The sequence below is a fragment of the Octopus sinensis genome, linkage group LG12 (genome assembly GCF_006345805.1).
Source record: "Octopus sinensis linkage group LG12, ASM634580v1, whole genome shotgun sequence".
Taxonomy (NCBI): domain Eukaryota; kingdom Metazoa; phylum Mollusca; class Cephalopoda; order Octopoda; family Octopodidae; genus Octopus; species Octopus sinensis.
The window spans coordinates 38068390-38090820 of NC_043008.1; the positions used below are offsets into that span (position 1 = coordinate 38068390).

General features: G+C 31.1%; 1 protein-coding gene across 3 annotated transcripts in view; it reads right to left on the minus strand.

Moving 5' to 3' along the window:
* Nucleotides 1–22431, minus strand: part of LOC115218045 (Down syndrome cell adhesion molecule) — a 665166-nt gene that overhangs the window by 83209 nt on the left and 559526 nt on the right. For all 3 annotated transcript variants that reach the window (XM_036507874.1, XM_036507876.1, XM_036507877.1), the window contains 2 exons: nt 19340–19633; nt 5273–5554 (listed from right to left, as the gene is read on the minus strand). In XM_036507874.1, coding sequence (XP_036363767.1) covers nt 5273–5554; nt 19340–19633 — 576 coding nt within the window. The remainder of the gene's footprint in view (nt 1–5272; nt 5555–19339; nt 19634–22431) is intronic.

The following is a 22431-nucleotide window of genomic DNA, read 5'->3' on the forward strand; positions in this document are numbered from 1 at the left end:
TCACTTGACAACCGATGCTGGTGCGTTTATGTCTCCTTAACTTAGTGGTACAGCAAAAGAGACCGATAGAATAAGTACTAGGCTTCCAAAGAATAAGTCCTGGGGTCGATTTCTTCGACTAAAGGCGGTGCACCAGCATGGCCATAGTCAAATGATTGAAACCAGTAAAAGAGTTAAAAGAGTCCGTATACATAAACAAGATTAAGGGATTTTCATAGTGTCACTAAATACTCCAACCTCAAAAAGTCTCTCTTGTTCTACAAATTCTAATTTCACTTACATTTGTGGTGGTGCATTTTCAGTATACAGCACTTAGTGGGGGTGGGGTATCGGAAATAAACAGCAAAACAACCAAAAATTTCATTGATTGGCAATGCTTCATTTGGCAACAATTCTAGTGCTTTGTGTCTTCCTTCTGTATCTTTCACTACAGCTATATTTGTCTTTGTGTTGGCCATGGCATCACTACCTCCCATGGTTGATGCAACCACCTATCCACAACCTGTCAGTGTGCTGTTCAAGAATTTGGACCTGGCGATCTCCATTTCCAGCGACTTTGAGGGCCACCTCCCAGTGGTGTTGGGCGTCAATGAAGAGTCCTAGACTACAACAAGACGACCAAAGTTTTTTTTTTCCAAAGGTCTGGGGTCTCCCGCCCCTAAGCCCTAGACCATCACCTAATCACCCTTACCCATCTTGTTGCTTAACAACAACAACAACAACAAACTGTCAGTGTTACTGCATTTTCTTTGTAAAATTCTACCTTTGCCTCTTTCTGTCTAGAGATTAATCCGTTTATCAACCAATTAGCAGGGACTTGGATTGGTGTGTATGTGTATGTGTGTGTGTGCGCGTGTGTGTGTTTGCGTGTATGTGTGTGTGTGGTTGTTTCTTTCTGTGTGGACATCATGTGTTAATTACAAGCAAAATATCCCTGCATAAAAGCTGTGTTTTGTCTTTACCATCTTTTGTGAGAACATGTCCACTCATTGCTTGAAGTAATAGGGAAATTATCAACTTGCTTGGAAACAAGTAAGCATTGGTAAATGGAAGAAAGTCTGCCTCAGTAAATCTCATACAACCCATACCAGCATGAGGAATAGAGCATCACCATAATGCCAATGACGAAAATTATATATATATATATATATATATATATATATATATATATATATATATATATATATATTTATATATATATATATATCATCATCATCATTATTATTGTCATTATCATCATCATCATCATTATCATTGTCATTATCAGCATCGTCATTCATCATCATTTTAAAGTCCACTTTTCCATGCTTCCATGGATCAGATGGAGTTTACCGAGACAGATTTTTCTATGGCTGGATGCCCTTCCTGACACCAACCGTCACCAGTTTCCCCAAAAAGTAATATTTCTTGGGGTTAGGCATATTCTTTCAGAATATTGGAAATGAATGACACTGCTTGTATAACAGTGGCACTTGTTTACATCTACCACTCAATGTCCTGACAAGAAGACACAAACACATTAACATATACAAGCATTTACACATGCACACACATGCGCACACACACACACATGCACTTACACACACACACACATACATACACACACAATGGGCTTTTTTCTCTTTCTCTCTATCCAGGCTGTAGACCCAGGCTGTGGCAGAAGACACCTTTCCAAGGTGCCAAGCATACATGCATACATACATACATACATACATACATACATACATACATACATACATACATACATACATACAAACATACATGTTTGAGTTTTGTTTGAGTGTGCATAATTTCATCTGTGAATGAGTCTCCAGATATAAAAGGAACACTTAATAAGTTCCTGCCTGTATCTTTCACTAGTATTTCATTGAGTTCCATGGTCAAAACACTTAACTTTCAAATGGCCAAGTTTACCCTATCGTAAATAAGTACTACATTGTAGAAATAACTTGTTGCAGTAAGCACAAATAACACAGCCAAATAGACAAGTATTTATTGACTAACACTGCTAAATTCAAATACACCTGCTAGAAAATTCTCCAATATAAGACTGTATCCTATCTATAAGCAAATTTATCTTTTGTCTGAGAAATGGATATAATCACCATCATAGGACTATAGATGTCTGCAAGAGGACATTGTCAATATAGAGAAATTTCTTTGTTACATAAAGAGATTAACGTTAGCAATCCTGTTAGATATTTTTCTGTTTAAAGATTTGATTTATAATATAATTTAGTTACTTCCAACTGGGCAAAGACACGTCTTGTAGAGAAGGGACAAAAATAAGTAAAAAAAAAAGAAAATATTCCCTGTACTAAAACTACTTATGTTGTTTATTTATAATGGTTTCCATGGAAATGAAAAGTAAAGACAAGTCTGTCGGGTTTATTCTCAGAAGCCAGAAGTTCAAGATACTATAATATTTTTACCATTTTCATTAAAATGAAGTATCCTCTTAACCATTTAAGTTTTTTATAAGAATTATGTGAAAATCTATTTATGACCTCTGGCATTTCATCGTATTTATGATCAATACTTTTAAGTTTGAATAGTTCTGCTGCCGTTTTTCTTTTTTCTTTTGAATACCATAGGTCAATGTTTCTGATTGTAAAGGGTCTGTGGAAATCTAAAAGGGACCATACAAATATTTTGTCTTCTACATTTTACTTGTTTCTGTTATAGGACTGTCATAGGACTGCAGCCACGCTGTCACGCTGCCTTGCTGGGGTACTGCCTTGCTAGGGTACTGCTTTGCTGGGTTTTAGCCAAAGAAATTGTTCCCAGCACTTATAGTCATAAAGCTTGGTACTTATGCTTTTGCCAAAGCTGCTAAGCTACAGGGACATAAACAAACCAACACTGCTTATCAAGTGGAGTTGGTAGGGAACAAACACATACACATACATACAACAAACTTCCTTAGGTTTCCATCTACCAAATCCACTCACATGAAAGACTGCCCAATATTTAAAGGGAATAATTATAAATTTTTCCCTTATGAGGTTTATTCACGCTGACTACTTGATAAATTCTTATAAAGATTTTATTCTATTTTTAAATTATATATATACATATATATATATATATATATATATATATATATATATATATATATTATATATTTATATATTTATATGTATATGTATATGTGCGTGCCTGACTACATATTCTCTTTGTCTTAATATATAACTTGTGATCGTTGACAAAGCCTCACTGTTTAAAACAAATGGTGTTGTGTGCAGCCTTTCATGCTTGGGTTGTTTATTGTTTAACACACTGAGAGAATTGTTAAGTAACTTGGAAACAAGCACGGGTCTCAATGACAAGAAAGGGTTCTGGCTGTGAAAATTTTTGCCTCAAAGAATTTTCATCTGACTTATGAAAGCATGGGTGAGTAGGCATTAAAATAACATCACTGCCGCCGATGGCAATGATGATGATGATGATGACGACGATGACAACGACGACGATGACGACGATGATGATGATGAGGACAATGATGGATTGATTAACTTCAACTCATCCAGAACGAGAATATTTAATACTAAAAAGAAAGAAAGAAGGAAAGAAAAAAAGAAAGAAAGAAAGAAAGAAGGAAAGAAAAAAAGAAAGGAAGAAAGAAAGAAAGGAAGGAAGGAAGAAAGAGAAACAGAAGTATCTGTTAGAAGAATTCTGGAAGCTGAATATAGGTTTGTGCATGTACACTAATTGGAAAACAATTATTAAAAACAAATGATGATCATTTTGTAATACATTATCAAACCATGCTTAACGGACAAATTTTGTTTGTTCTTTTTCTTCCCTTATTAAGCAACAGCAATAAAATAAGCAATGTGAAACACATTAAAACCAAATACATGTAACATGCTTCAAATAAATCAAAATTGGTAAATTATGGTAAGAATTTAAACAAACTAATCACAAAATGTTATCCTACAAAGTCAAAGCCAATTACAAAACATGTTATTTTTTTCCTTTTAATGACAAGAAAATAACAAAATATATATTTTATTATTTGAGTATATATTGTCAGGACTACAATTTTTATAGGAATTAAAATGTATTTTGAGAAGAGGAAATAATATTACTCATGTTTTATAGTTAGTTTTATAACTACAAATTACATGGTGTCGCTATATATATATGGCACCACTTACTTATTTACTTTTCTTCCTATTCGTATATTATCATTATCTTTAATATACATACATTTATATATACATACATATATATATATATAGATATATATATATGCCTATATATATACATATATGTACATGCATATATACACATACATATATACATGCATATATATATATACATGTATATATGCATACACATATATATGTGTGTACATGTATGTATATATATATATATATACATACATAAATATATACATATATATATGATCTAACACAGATTCTGTAATTGTTAACAAATATCCTTTTGAAGTCATCTTTTTGTTGCAAATTCAAATGATGAATCTACCTAAAACCCTAAGTTGTCATTTAACAAATTACTGACTTTGAAGAATTAATATTTTAATTAAATTTTAAGAATTCTTTTCTTTTCATTTTATTTCATCTGTGTAAATTATATATTTGGCTAACTGTTAAATGACATTATATGAAATTTTTTTCACTTGCATAGGAGTAACTATCAAATTGTCATCAGCTATTAAGAATGAAGGAAAGTCTGTGGTATTTATAGAAGTTAAGGGAATATATTTATCTAAATTAGGACGGAGGTGGAGGGGAAGAAACAAAATACAAAAGTATACTTTTGGCATATAATTTACAAGCTTTTCCTACTTCTTAATATTTCTTTAACATTGTATTGTGATTTATGCTGTGTAATGGAAAAAAAAATTTTAGACAGCGACCTTTCGAACTTTATACATATAATATGGCAAACAAAATGAGAGAAAATTGCACGGATTGAAAATGAATGGAAGGCACTAATTGTCATTGTGTGTGTATGGGTACCTATTTGTGGTATGTACAGCAATGTGACTGTGTGAGAGAGAGAATGTGCTCCCCCGTCTTAGTTTCAGACATGAAAATGTTCAGTCCAATAATTTTTACAAATAAATAACATTAACTGCATTGATGATTAGTGATTCTGCTGGGGTGTTTTTTGATGATTTTTGCCTATTAGGAATGATTGTTTACCTTTCGCTTTCAATCAGTGTAGTTTGCTTCACTTTGTCTACCATATTAAATGTACAAATATCGAAAGATCACTTATTGGGCATCAAATATGGACTTACCATATGGGGGAATCACGTCTACTTTAAAGCGTTTGATTTCTTTGTTGCCTTCTTCACAAATATAAAGTCCCGTGTCACTATAGTTACTCTTCAGTACTGTGAAGACACTGATTAGAGTTTTTGTAACTCTAGGTCGATAGTTTGTAATGTAAACTTTTTTACTGACATCAGTACTTAAAGGTTTGCCTTGTTTGAACCACAATATATCGTCAGGAGGTTCCGTCTTTCTTGTAATGTTACATATCAGCTTCACAGGATCCTCAAGCCTGACACGCACTATGTCTGCAATAAAAAAATTGAATACAATAGCAATGGCATTGTTCCTGGAAGTTATACATGATATGAAAGAATAATGATCTTCATGTGACAAAATTTTTGTTGTTGAACTTAAATGGAAATTATTGACGAGAGCAGAACAGCAGTCATCATTGCCTGTGATCAACAAACATTTATCTAATATTATAGGCAATTTCCTGGTGTTGCCTTATTTTTTGTTTTTATTGTTACAGAAATTTTTTGTTACAGAAATTTTCAGTAATTACTCTAAATTATAAAATATTTTGTTGTTGTAACTAGCAATTTTTTTCTAATGCTTAATATTTGAAGATAATTCAAAATAATAATTTTACTTAATTTACTATAAATAGGTCTATCAAGAACAGAGTTTGAGTTAAAATTAAAATTCTATATTTAAAAATATTAAATATAATATACAAAAAAATTTTTTTTTGTATTTTTGTGTCAACAATATTTATTACATTTTATTAACCAATGAAATATATCAAAATTTTCAATCTAGTTGCCACTAAATCAAGCTATTATTATTATTATTATTTTGGCAAATATAAATACACACACATATATATATATGTTGCTACAATCTATGGACAGATCTATACTCACATCACATCAAATGTATCACTAAATTTATTAGTCCAGAGACGATAATCTAATAAACATTTTTCTTTCTCTAAATATCTTATATTTCAAAGCGACAAAAATCATTTGCATTTATTTCACAAAATATATTTCCAAAGTAGTACAACATTAATAAACTAAAGAATCACAAAAGCAATGACAAAATTCAACAGCAACGTAGGCATGCTTTATCAAAGAAACAAAAACAAAAAAAAAGATGATGCATCAGTCGAGTAAAAATTTTATATCAACCATTTTTGTTGCTTGGATGTTTTTACAGAAAGAAAAAATCTATGTTAGATATAGCCTGTGTATAAGAAAATGTCTTGGTAGTATGACCAATAGAACGAATCTTGGTCCCTTGTCTAGTATATTTTATATAATTGCATTGATTTCCATCTATGGTTATTTTTACTGAGGCACAGCCATAAAAGTCAAGTGTATAGATTTTCTATAATGATGATGGCTAAAAAAATTAAATAAATAAATAACAAAGTTGTAATGCAGAATAATGTAAAGTTAAGTTAGAAGTGAGGGTCTAAAGTGAGCTATTTCTAACACACTATCAGAGTCATCAAAATAGAGATTAAATAATAAAAGGTTAAAGATTTATTGTCATGTTTACTATTTATAGAGAAACATAAAAAGCTTGCTTATTTTGGCATATAAGCACTGCGACCACTCACCACACAATAGTCTATAGAGTAGATAAAAGCAATAGGAATAAAAAATAATACCAAATGAGGTTTCCAGTTGCTATGAATAGTTTTAGGGGTTCACATTCAAAACTGTAGATCAGTTAGTTGTGAATAGGTACAACTGTCTACATATATATAAATAAATACATAATATATATATATATATATATATATATATATATATATATATATATATGTGTGTGTGTGTGTGTGTGTATATATATGTATGTATATATATGTTTATATATATGTATATATATATATATATATATATATATATATATAGATAGATAGATAGATAGATAGATAGATAGATAAGTATACATATATGTATGTATGCACACACACATATATACATATACTTATATATGTATAAACATATAATTATATATGAATATGTGTGTGCATATATACATACACACATACACTCATATAACTGGTTCCAAATTTGAAAACGAAGATATGTGGTTAAATAAATGGCTGGTTTTTATAAATGTATTTTTTATTTTACTCTCTTTCATGTGGGAATTTGTAGGCAGTGATTTGGTTGAAATCATGCCTGATAGAATACTGGGTTGGGGGAAGAAGATTTATTTATGTGTGTAGATGCTGGAAGTGATTTTTGAAGACAGTTGTATTTGTTACACACAACCATGAAACTTTGGCAGTTAAAAGTTGTTAACTTTCCTTCTATGAACGAAATACTGCTGATGTAATCATACAATTTTATCTGAGTCATAGTGCTTCTAGGTAGAAGTCTTGGGAAAACAGGAGTCAAAAGTAAACCGATCTTTTTTTTTTTTTTTTGAGAAATGGTAATGTGCCAAACTAAATGCTTACAGCGCATAGTTATGAACTTTTACACTCTAAGTTCCAATCCTGGTGGGGGTTAACCTCGCCTCTAATCCCTCCAAGCTTAGTAAACAAAATGGCAATAGTATTGATTCACTACTTCATTACCTAAAAGTTTGTGGTTTATGTCAAGGTTGAAAACTATTATTATTATTATTATTATTTGATAGAATTGTTGCAGCTCTAAAAAAGAAAAGATGCCTTACAGTGCTTCTTTGAAATCTTTACATTCTGGGTTCAAAACCCAATGAGGTCATTTTTACATTTCGTCCTTCCAGGGTCAATAAAACAAAGCACTTAGTTAATAAACTAAGGATGATGGTATCAACTAACACCTTCCCTCCCAACTACAACTTACAACATTTTGGGATCGATGAAAGAAGTACCAGTTGAGCAGTAGTGTTGATGCAATCAACTAGCCCCTTCCCAAATATTTCAGACTTAGTGCCTGTAGTAGAAAGTATTGTTGTTGTTGTTGTTGTTATTATTATTATTATTATTATCGCCTGACTGGTAAATTAATAATAATAATAATAATAATAATAATAATAATAATATAATAATAATAATAATAATGATAGTTGTTAAACTACATGATAGGCTAAGTCTAATGCCCAAGTAAGTTACAGTGAGATTTGATCTTAGAACACAAAGTGTTGGAATAAATACCATAAGGCATTTGTTCTGATGTTCTTGCCAGTCTGTCAGTCCACTACCTTAATTGCTAGTTTTGACATAGTTGCCCACACATGTGTGCAACAAACATATTTTCTTTCCGAAATAAGAAATACAAAACTAAAGAGATTAACTTCAGATTCTGTGATGATCAGAATTGTTGATCAAAATGCGCAGTTAATAAGTATTTTTATGACAACTGGTTATTGATTACTGCTTAATAGTTTTCAAATATATAATTTTCACTTGGTTACATATAATTTTTGGGCCCAATCAACCATAGTACTTATATATTTTGCATTGTTGCTGCTTGAACTTTGAAAATGTTAGATTCATGGCAAGGATATGCTTATATTTCTTCTAAGTTTTTATTATCTGGTTGACAGATAACCAGAGCCAAGCAGTAACTACATCTGTATTTACTAAATAGTAAAAGAACTAGAAGCTAGTTTATGAGCTTTTATGGACTTGCCTGACTCTACATCAATGATATTTTGATCTTTTTAAAATAAAGACCATATCTTTTAATTTTGTAAATTTTCAGACTCTGTATATGTCAATAAATTTGTAAAAGGACACATGAATAAAATCCTCTGGTTTCCTGGGTATGAGGAGTTGAGACATGGATTTTCAAGTTTTGTAGATCATCAGAAGTGATGATTTACCTGAGTGTATCATAGGTAACTTTCCCAATGAATCCAATATCCAGCTAAGTAAATAAGTGACATTAAGTTTAATAGAAAAATTCTGCTGAGGTGTTAGTGACACCATCATCATCACTGTCATGAACACCAGTTTGATAATAATAGTCTTTTTTACTGAACACAAAGGCTGTAGATTACAGAAGATGAAACAAGATGTTTTGACATTCATACTTTTCTACTGGAACATTAAGTATTACTGCCTATTTTTTGTTGTAATGTTCTTATCACTTATTTAATATTTATGTGAAACAAAAAAGAACTGAATTTTACTTTTAATTTACCAAATAAACTACTTGTATTCTTGTTTCTAATAAAATGTTGGGGAGCATGGCTTAGTGGTTAGGGTGTCAGCACCATAATCATAAGATTGTGGTTTCAATTCAAAGATCGGGCAACGCGTTGTGTTCTTGAGCAAAACACTTCATTTCATGTTGCTCCAGTCCACTCAGCTGGCAAAAAGGAGTAATGCTGCGATGGACTGGTGTCCTGTCCAGCTGGGGAACACATACGCCATAGAAACCGGGAAACCGGGCCCATGAGCCTGGCTAGGCTTTAAAGAGGGCGCATTTATTTTTATTGGACATTGTCAAAATGCTGTGGTCGCCTCTAATGAGAACTCAATAAGGTTCGAAAATTGATTAAGGTTGTTCATTATTCTTTCTTGTGGTTCACCTGAGCACTGTATACAATAATTTCATTATTATTATTATAAAATATTTTTAAGAAGATCAGAAATAATAAATGGTAACAGAAAGGTTGAATGTGGTTTAAACGTCAGCACAAGTGTAGAGATTTGTAGTTGTTTCACCTTGGAACACAGAGAAAGTGGAATGTATATATATATTACTGATTCTGTTACTCTCTTACATTGGTATATCTGTACGAAATAATATTAAGTAGTGTTGATTATAATCTTGCTTAGCTATTCTCTGATCAATTGTCTATGATATATGTTATTACCCTTTAATGACAGACACATTTCTCTATTTTAAAGAAACAATTGCACGTTAATGTTGACGGATAGCAATCTTAGAATACCATTTATCAACCAATACTAATTTCACACTAAGCAAGTATAAATTTAGTACGATCAACTATTATCTGTTTATACCAAATCATGGGAATATATCAAATCTTATCACTCTCCATTAACCCAAGGATGATTGTTGAGTTAGCACTGAAGGCTTTGTTTTTTAACTAGTGTATGAAGGGAAAGCCAGCAATTTACCTATATTACCTATCCACTCTCTAAGCAATTACCATCCAGGTAGGTATTGAAATAAAATAGTTTGACTAGGAATTGAACTAAACGATGCTAACTTAGAATGTTAAGATATTATTATTCTATAGTTTTCATTGTTACAAATTTTGTTATTTCCAATGTTTAACCATTTCTGCATCCTCAGAATAGAGGGAGGGTTATGCCCTACTCATATGGCAAAACCAGGAACCAATATCAAGTTGCACTCCCTCCATTCACTGACTACTGCCCCATAACATTCACTGCTTTTGAAAGGCATAAGGCCATACTTTTCTAGAGCAGGAATGTAGCTGATTTAACAAACTAAACTATATTGCTAGTAAAAAGTTTATCATCCTTGGAATAATGAAAATTATAGTCAACCCAAGCAGAAATGGCAGCAAGAATTTAGAGAGGCAAATCTAAACATGACAGATATTTTTTCATCCAGTGCTCTGCTAATTCAGCACACTCAATGTCTTCTCTAATAGAAATGTCTTACACAGTTACAGAGTCACAAATGTATTTTATGATCAGAGAATGAGAGTGTGTAATATTCATCCCTTTCTCAAAGATATTAGTAATTTAAATGAAATGAGTTTTTCTATGGCATCTGCTAACCAATTCTTGATAATATTAATGCATCAAGGCATTCATATCAGAATCTTTGAATAGAAAAATAAAATGGCATTTAGCAATCATTGTTGTAGAATTATTATTATTCAACTAAGGTATCTGTCTTGTGGTGATAATTTCAGGATGTACTGTGGGGGTATTAGATAGATGGATGGATTGTTGTATGCCAATGATCACTCACAGCCCATGGGGACCAGGAAAAAAGAATGGTAAGATTAGGAAACTCTAGCCAAAGGACTCTTTTCCCTTTAATGCTTAATCTGGATGGTATGGTAATTCCCATGATTCCTACCAGATCCCCTAAGACTATTAAGATGAACAGGGGAAGTTATTCTCAAAACTGAGAACTCTAGTCTGAATGCTTACAGCAAAGTGGGATAACATAAAGCACCTAAGGACCATTGGTGCTGTTAAAACTAATGACAAATTAACCTTTTCATTATTTTCGTTATATTTCCATTAAAATATACTGTTTTGGGTTTAAGTGATTTTTAAATAATGAATAATTTAGTGAAATTAAATTGCTGTTATTAAGCTGATGGCTGAAATATCAATTAACAGGAAATTTTAGAGGAAGGTTTTAATGTAGATCCATTTAAAACAAGAAACTTGTATCATAGAACTATTGGTGGTGCTAGAAGGGTTGGCATCGCAGACAAGAGGCTCCAGTAAGATTTGAACTCAGAACACAAAGGTATCCCATCCAATGCTCTTACAGTTCAGCCAAGTCACTACCAGGATGCATAGTGGAATAACTTCTCAGTCAACTTTGCAAACCCACAGGAGGTGGTAAACACATTTTCTCACTTAATTAAACACTTGTCAGCGATGACTCTATTGCAAATATGTAGCTAGAATTGTCAGTTTATAATTATGCATCAAGGAGAATAAAACATAAGCCCAATGACTAATATCAATTTAAACTGATCGGGCAGTAACTCTGAACATGTTTTGGTCTTTTAAACAAATAAAGCACGCATGTTCAATGTTGTTACCCATGCTGATCACATTCAGATTAAATTTATATCAGTCATCAATCAAATATTTTCTTCTTCTCACCACATTATCATTACTTGGTTATTTGATTGCTAATTTTTTTACATTGCATCATAACCAGTCTAAGTTTTTTTTTTTAGCACAGAACAAATTCCTGGGTGATTTCCTTCTTCTTTCTTTATGCCTTTAACCCTCCAATGAAGAGTATAGGCCACTTATAGTTGAATTCCATGTCGCATAAATTTTGGCTTCTGTACTTATACTCTGCCATGAATGTCCTCCTTTCTCTAGTTCCTTTTGTGTTGATCTCTGCCACGAGTTCTTAAGCCTACCTCTCCTTCTATATCCATCCGGTTTCCACTGTAAAGCACTTTTCGCTACATTTGGTGTGTCTTTTCTAATTGTGCTACCAATCCACTTCCACATTTTCTTAAATATTTGCTCCTTAATCGAAACTTGATTTGTTCTTTGCCATAGCTCCATATTGCTTATGTGTTCGGGCCATCTAATTTTAAGTATACTATGCAAGCATCTATTGATGAATGATTGTATTTGCTTATTTGACTTAACTGTTGTTTGCCATGTCTCAGCCCCCAAGTTCTGATTTCCTTCAGTTATTTTAATTATGTAGCTTTGTCTATCTGAAAAACTAGAAACAAAATATCCTAGCTACATAAAACTGCCTTTACTCTAAAGCAGATATGAACCACTGGCCTCTAAGCTTGTTGTCCACTACCCTTTTGCCTTATGTACTATGTTTGTGCTCTTAGGATTTTAACAGACTAACAAAACGTAATATTACAACTCGAATATTACTGGCTCTGTTTCTTTCCAGGCTCTAATGAATAGCAATGTAGTCTTTTGGCACTCAATGGATTATTTCCAATTTTGTTTCCTTTTAACAATGGAACAAATTCATGATAAGGACTGGAATGTTGATCCTTATGCTTTGATGTTATTGAAATGACCATGATAAGGATTGCAATGTTCATCATTATACTTTCATGTTACTGGAACGACCATAATCAGAACAAAATATCTCAATCAATAAATACTGTGAAATATTTACAATGAAAATTAGAAAAAATTATAAAACAAAAAAAGAAAAATTAAAACTAATAATATATTGGTAACAATGAGTAAATGACTTTGTAAACAAATTAGCAACTATATGGGTTTTTAATAATTTTATTTTCAAAGAGGAAAGAAACTAAATGAAAAGAAAACTATAATTTTGAAATGTGCTACATCTGGTATTCAACTATTTGATAAGCAAACTACCAGACACACTGCCATTGTAAAAAGCTTGTCAGAGATGACTCCAAAGAATAATTTACAAAACAACAATAGCAACAACAACACAGTAACTGGCTGGAAGATAAAAGAAATTAGATAAACTATATCTGATAAACTGTGATCGTTATGATAGCATTAAAGAATAATGTTTCTTTCTGTAAACAAACTATATATACATATTATATAGTTTCGAATATTTTATTTATTCAAGAATTAGTATACTAGTCTAATATATTATGGTGGCCAGATGATATATAGATGATGAGTTTGTGGTCTAAATCACATACCTGGCTAGAATTAGTGATGTAACAAGGAGGGAAGGATGAGCAGGTAATACCCACTTCCTGGATGCAAGTGGGAATGGTCAAAATATTTCTTTTTCTTTACCATACCTGTTAATTAAGGGACAAGGAGCACTCAGCACTCAGCACTCAGCCCATTATATGGGATGGTTGGTGTTAGGAAGGGTATCCAGCTGTAAAACCCATGCCAAAACAGACACAGAATTCTGTTGCAGTCTTCTGCAAGGCCAGCTCCTATGAAACCATCCAACCCATGCCAGCATGGAAGGTGGACGTTAAACAATTATGTTAAAATGGGCGATGGTGTTACTATTCCTCTGATGAACATTGTAATTTATCACTTCATTATTATATCTCAATCTTTCCATCCCAGAGCTTACTTTCTTTAACATTCCTTCTCCAAATATATTTGTTTCATAAATTTTGTCTAGATATTTTATCCCCTCTTTACCCTACCATTCTAATCTTTCGTTTTGTATAAGGGCCAAGAAAGGCTATGGGGAGAGTCCTACTTTTAACTAATTTTTAACTGTTTCTAACAAGCATACACCCAGAGATTTGGGAGTAGGGGATAGTTGGCTTAGTCAACCCCAGTACTTTACTGTTACTTTATCATATCAGTCCTGGGAGAATGAAAGGCAAAGTTGACCTCAGCAAGATTTGAACTTATGATCTGAGTAGCTGAGTCTGCTAATCCACCAACCTTTTCAAGTAAAAATAATAATAATAATAATAATAACAAGCAAAATCACATAACATTTGTGCTGCCTGCTCTTTAGAGATATTTAAACTTATATTAAAACTACATAGCATATTATCTTCATATGTACTTATAATAATGAACTGACATCTATGCAACAAGTATTCTGTAGCTTTCACACTAAAGTTCAACATTTTAATTTTACTAGCTTTAGACAATTTACTGGGTGACTGAGCAAATATTGGCACCATTCATTATAATGCAAAGGATTTATCTATAACATTAGTAGGTAGGTGTAGTCTGGAATATGTTAATATGTTTTGATATCAGCTTTGTTAGACTGATATGCAAGATCAAATCCAAAGTGGTAAGATTTATGCGTGTGATTGGAACTAAATAGCACAACACTACAATTTTAATTCTATTTTAAATATGAACCTAGCTATATGTGAACTAAAAAGATAAAGGTCACCAAAATATATAGCACTGGGTCTGTATCAAATACTATTTCAGTACTGACCATAGGTGTGGCTGTGTGGTAAGCAGTTTGCTTTCCAACCACTTGGCTCTGGATTCTGTCATACTTCATGGCAATATGGGCAACATTTTTCTACAAGAGCTGCAGGTCAACCAAAGACTTGTGAGTGGATTTGGTCGATGGAAACTTAAAGAAGCTTGTTGTATATGTGTGTATGTTTGTGATTGTACCCCACCACCGCTTGATAATTAGTGTTGGTTTGTTTAGATCATCATTACTTAGTGGTTTGACAAAAGATTCTGACAGAATAAATACTAGACTTAAAAGATAAGAAGTGGGGTTGACTTGTTTGACTAAACCCTTCAAGGCAGTGTCCCAGAATGGCTGCAGCCTAATGACTGATACAAGTAAACGATAAAGGATAGAAGATATAATGATTAAATAACAATGAAATAGTACAAAATATCAAACTTGACAGGGAGAATTAGTCAGAAGAGAATTAGCATTTCAAGTTAACTTGACTGAGATTGAAACCACACCACATAGATCCAGTTTGATGATAACTTATTATCAACTTCCCTTTCTTAGCAGTAATAATTTCTCAAATAGATATAAAACTCAACATTTATAGAGGATGGTTATAGTTGATGGAAGCAACCTTAATACTGGTTTTATTGACTCTTATGCAGGATAAAAGACAAAGTCAACGTTAGCAAGATTCGGACACAAAAGAAAGGGAATATGAAACTAAATCCCGTTCTAAGTCCATTATCCCACTGTTTCATTCACTTCATTGCTTATCAGTTTCAACAATAATAGTATACCAGCCTAATGTTATAGCTGAAAGATGAAATATTGGCAATGATGGTCATTCAACCATGAAGCTCTTTAACAATGTTTATGCAAATGTTTCTCTGATCTGAATCTTGCAATATTCTTCAATTTATAAGTCTCTTTTACAAATGGGATTCTGGGATAGTCTATTAGAAATATTCTATTCAATTTCTATGTCTTATGTACTTAATTATACATTATCTAAATCCACCTAGCTTTAGGGTTTAGGTACTAAAATATCTAAAAATGTTATGAGTCATAGACTGGCATCATATCCTTGGGTTTATTTATCTCTCTCAACTGCTTCATGATAAAATCAAACTGACCTGAAGTCACTTATGCTTAATTGCTTCTTGGAAATTCTAGAGTTATCAAAATTTACATTACTTCTTTAAGTAGTCTTCAGTTGTCAGGAAAGTCTATTGTAGGATCAATTGTTATTCTTCAATTAAGTTCTGTTATTATTTGTTCTTGGGCTCTTTCAATCTTTTTAGCAAAAGCTATCGTATTAATATTGAGGCACAGAAGATTTCTGTTCTGTTTCTGTATCATGTTGGTGAAAACATACACATCTCTGGGAATATGGTAGTTACTTTGAAAGCCTTCCATACATATATATATATATATTATATATATATATATATATATATATATATATATATATATATAATATGCACATATATACATACATATGTATGTATCATTAATATTTGCTTCTTATGTCTCCTTATATATATCATATATATACATATAATTAATTGAAGGATTGCTTGGTAGAATATTTATTTCATTTTTATGAGAAAAAAGGTGACTTTGACTTCGAAGTTTTGGCTGCTACCTTCATCAGATATATTGATGAAAACAACAACGGTGAAGCTTTGGAGTCACAGTCGAGCATTTCTTTGGAAAAATATGTATGTATGTTTGTTTGAATCTATTTATCTGTCTGCCTATCAGTCTATCTCTCTATCTATCTATCAATCAGTATATATGTATGTATATAATATAAATATAAATATATATATATATATATATATATATATATATATATAAACATATATATATATATATATATATATATATATATATATATATGTATGTATATGTATATACATATATATGAGTGAATATATATATATACCTATATACATAAATATATATGTATGTATCCTTATACATATACATTCATTGTGTATGTTAGTTTTGACAAGTATTCATCTCATTATTCAAGGTTTCGAATTCAGAAATAATCTTCAGGTGATGATAGATAGTAGAAAAGGTGCCTGTACTGATAAAAATGACAGAAATAGGGAGAACGGAGACATTACGGTTGTTTGAGGCGATAGGTTGGCAGGACTGAAGAACAAATTATTGCTTTGTTAGTTTGCAATGCCAAGCTGAAATGTTGATATGACCAGAAGAGCAACACCACCAACACCAACACCAACACCAACAACAATTGGATCCCATTTGTCTCATATGGAACTCATTCAGGCTCATCACTCACAGAGGAATACCATTGATCATAGGAAGTCAGGTAATTGACTCAATCATCTGAGAACAGATGGATCATTAAAACTAAACCTACGCACATACACCCAGAGAGTATACTGTTCATATACAAACACCACAAAAGATGAGGTTAATAGTCCAATCAACCTTTACTATTCTTCTAATAACTCATTTTCGAAATATACAAATATAATTATTCATGAATTCGTAAAGGGAATATTTCATAAATAGAATATTTTTATTTCCTCCTACCTCTTCTCTTCCCCTGACATTGTTTCATTTCATAATTTCTAATGTTTGTAGCTTACTGATCTACAAAGCTGAACAGAAACTCTTCCAAACCTCACCTCATGACATGGCACTCATAAGAAGACCAAATCGTAATATAATATTTAGATATAATGTAATATAATTTCATATTATACATTATTGAATCTATTCAACAATTTCAAAGTTCTTTTAAGCGTACTTGTCTTCATCATCATCATCATCATCATCATCATCATCATGGCAAATAGTTCTGATGATTATCAGTGTCATTATAATTGAAGGGGAAACATAATTTTAACAAATATTAGTTTAAATTGTTAATAATCACCTACTTTTATTGTTGATGGTCATGAAGATTTCACTATGTACAAAGGTGTTATGTAATTTCAAATGTTAAAAGAGACATTTTATTCCTATAAAACGTATTCTCAAACATATGCTTCTCAAAACAATGTTTACCGTTCTTGTCACTCAACAATCTTGTTATTTCAAATTCCATAAATTATTATCTGCTTTAAATTGACGGTAATGTCTTTTTTCCTAAGAAAGATATAATTAATTAATTAAATTGTAATTATAGATTCCCACTTCCTTAATGAAAGTGAGCATGTATGTTGTGTTATAAGTGGAAATTTCAACATATTTTGATAATTAAGAACCAAAATAGTAATTAGCAAAGGAATGTTTCTTAGCTTCTGCTGCATGAAAAGATTCTGTGAGATTTAGATCACTAATAAGATTGAATAAATTGGAATGTAAGACTATTTTTAACATGTTAGTTTTTGATGCATTAATGAATGATAAGAGAAAGTTATCCTAACCTCTTCCAACTAATGTTTCATCAGAGGCAGTTTCCACAAAATAACAACCAAACGAGTAAGTTAATTACCAAGTTATAAAAGTATCTTAAAACAGCACCACAATTATTAAATTTTCAGATAATATGCTGCACCCTGTGTTGTTTTATTAACTGCTTACAAAAACAAGTAGAGAGGATAAGAGAGCACTTTATATCCGTATTTATAATTTTTCTACAGCTTCAATCATTTATTATGAATTCTAAATTTATAAACAATTCAAATAAAATGTAGTCAATTTCTATATGAGGAAAATGTATTAATTGCTTTTTTAAAAATATATTAATTGGATATAATTGTAATTCTTGTTAGGGCTATCCTGTTGTTTGGGATGGACTCAATTTAAATTATTAATGGGAAAAAATACTCAAGGGCATGGAATTTAAATAAACCTTTGAAAATATAATATTTAAGGAGTGATAAGCTTTGTTTTATTGTAATATCAATAAAATGAGAATAATTATAGAAATGCAAAATGATTTATAAAATGGTAATTTGTTGTTTTTATTCATTAATATAAAGTAAATCAGCAGGAGTTGGATAATAATGAGTTTAGGTAGGCTGCATTATATCAGATTGCTGTAAGGAAATGTGTGAATACATTTTTATTTTAACTAATTAATTCTTCCTTTAGAATGTTAAATAAATAAAAAAAAATTGATATAAACATTTCTCCTTAAATAGATGCAATGCATTAATAAAAATATTATTTTAATGAAAATAAAAATTACAAAAGAAAGAAAACACAAGGAACAACATTGATTTCAACCCATTGGAGGACACCTTTGAAATTTAAAAGCAGGTCTGATCATTCCTTAAATTGTAACAAGAATAAAGAATATACATGATTTTTTTTTTTCAGAATCTTAAAAACAGTCAAAATAACACAAACAATTCAGAATATATTTTAACAAACCAATAACATAAAATGGTTTTAAAGCATTCCACTAAAACAATATTCCATGCAGAAGAACTCATTTCACTGTGAGTAAGTGTTTATGTGAGGGAAAGAGACAGAGAAATAAAGATTGTTAGACAAGAGTTTTGATAACAGTAACATGTGCAACGCATTCAAATAGAGGGAGACTAAATTACTAACCATACGTATTTAAAACATTCACTTTAAATCGAGTGACTTCCAGGTCAGATGTTCGGCACACATAGATGCCGTCATCTCCAGTGTTACTCCGTGCTATTTTTAGCTCACTGATAAGAGTTCTTGGAGAGACTTGACGTCGAGTTATTATAACTCTTCGTAAGACGCCCCTCGTAATGATTTCTCCGTCCTTGTACCATGTGATGTCCCGAGGAGACTGTACACTGTTGGTAGCATTACAGATCAAGTGGATGGGTTCTGTGTTCTGAACATAGGCTGTGCCTGTAAGAGTTATATCTGCAAACAACAAATATACTTTACTGGTGAATATTTTTTGGGTGGGCGGGGGATACTGGTCCTAGGTCTAAGTCAACCAGTAGATCGATTCTTTTTAAGGTTTCTGAACTTTTGAAGAAACTTCCAAAAAATGTACAATGCCTTCAGATAGATAACTTTGAAGGGATGAAAATAAATGCCCACACTTTTTTCTACAGTTCGTGCTTCATTTTACTATTTGCCCTTCAAAAATAATTCTGTTCTGTTTGTTTAAAAAAGGATAATGAAGGGATAGAATCATAGGAGATCTTAAAGTACAGCTAAGTTCTTAATTGTTAAAGTATTATAAATAAAGAGAATATCTAATGAGCAATACCTTGTATATATATACATATACATTCATATATATGTAAACCATTTGTTTTATTATCTATACACACATAAACACATATATACATACATAAATATATATGTATACATATATATATGTATATATATATGTATATATATATATATATATATTATATATATATATATATATATATATATATTATATATATATATATATATGTATATATATATAACAAGTTAAAAATGATGGTCATTACATATTTTTCCTTTACCAGAGTAAATTTGGCTTACAGTTGTTTCTAGTAGTCATTGTAAGTACATTACTGATGGGTTTATTCAATTGGTAATATATATATATATATATATATATATATATATATATATATTGTTCTAGTACCACGTTTTTAGTATTGCTATGTGTAAGTGAAACATTAAATATATGTATATATAATGATATATTATCTAAAATGATGCCCCAAAATAAATGAAATGTATATACACAACATGATTAAGTCTGAATATATTTGAGTTTGGGCTGACAGCAAAATTTATATATGTGAGTGTGTGTGTGCATGAGTGTGTGGTGTGTGTGTGTGTGTGCATATGTATGTGTATGCATGTATATATATATTTACATCTATATCTATCTTATATGTATATACACACAGAGACACACACACACATACACACAAAATAATACTTAAGTTAAAATTAAAAGACTTGGTGTTCTAAGATGATATTCCTTAGAAATCGATTTTTCTGTGTTTTAGAGAATAACAGTTGCTCAATGTTGATTCATGGCTCCGATTCTAAATCATCTGCGTCATAAGAATGCTTAAAATAATTGGTGAGTTGAAGAAAAGATCGAGTTCTTTAATGTCGGGTCTAGTGTGATTCGCTGTGACAAAGTATTGGCTAACATGAAATGACAATAATTAGTCCTCGGTATACAATGCTATCCCAGAACCAAACTATTGAATTATCATCTTTTGTGTCCTGCTGACATGAACTATCATCTCATCACTATTGACTTACTAATTTTCTCTCGTATTTGACTTGACTTTTGCTTTGCTAACATGTTTTTAATGCCTTTTATTCAAATTTATAATTATCAAGTAATATCAGGTGGTTTGATATGTTGAGATATTTTTGCTCCGATCAATGATCATTCTTTCTTATTATAATATAGTGTATTTTTTGTATTCTCTTTATCTCACAGCAAATGAATTATATGGTTATCTCATGCCCTGATTTTCAGGAACATATACAATGAACCATCGCCAATTCCTAACCATCATCTGTGAACTAAAGCTTGTGAATTATCCTAACTATTGCAGTCTTTTATGACTGAGTTATGCTTATGACGGCTATGATGTGAGAAGTGGAACTCTTCTGCAGCTTCTGATATGATACTACTAGGAAATGGAATCTTTTGCTGCTAAAATTCTCAGGTGATCTGGTACCTGTTTTTGAAAGTTAGGTGAAATATGTTTATCTAACATACAATGAAATGCAGCAAATTTGAAGTTGTTAATAATCCACTACATTTACTCAGTTATTCAATTTTTGCCGATATTATTTCTTACGGTAGCATCAATAAAGAAATGAAATATAAGAGCACCGTAATATAGAAATGGAACAGAAATATAACTACACAACATAACAATTCTTTCTCAACCATTTCAATTACAGACTTTTGACATGCTATGTTTTTTACAGACTTTGTTTACAAATATAACCTTTACCTCATTAAAAAGTAGTCATAACAACCAAGTCCAAAATTATTCTATGTAAACTATTTCTATTTCGTTACGATATTTTTTCTAGACGTTTCACTTTCCACTATTTTCTGTTCTGTGATATTCTTGTTCTATGTTAACATCATCTCACCTTATGCATTGTTTATGATATCATGTTATTAAATAAGCTTATTCAGGCTAACAGTAAATTTCAAGCTGATTATTCTATTGTGTATGTTGGTAATTAACATTCAGTTTCTTTCTGTGAAAAACAGAATAAATGTCAACTCCAGCTTTCTTTCTTCACTAACACATTCTCTAGTAAATCTTATTATAATAGGTTTATAAATAATTTATGAGTATTTAAGAGAAATATTGCTAAAATACTGTTACAAATTAAAAACAAAAGATCTACCATGAAGTTCAACATATGGCATATCCCAGCAAAAACATCACGGGAGATTGTTACGAGAGTTGAAAAAAATTTAGCAGGGTCATTTTAGATAAAATAATTTTTGTTAATAATAAGGAAATGAATATTAAGAAAATATACATAATTGATATACGCTAATAAAATTGAATTAGGCAAAGTTCATACGGCAAATAAATACTTCTGGTTCAGTCTCAAAAATATTGCTTTTGTAAAAGATAATGTATTTCTCATCCAACAAAATGCATAGGACTGAGACAAAGGAAAAGATTTTCCCTGGAATGCAAGCTAGTCTCTTT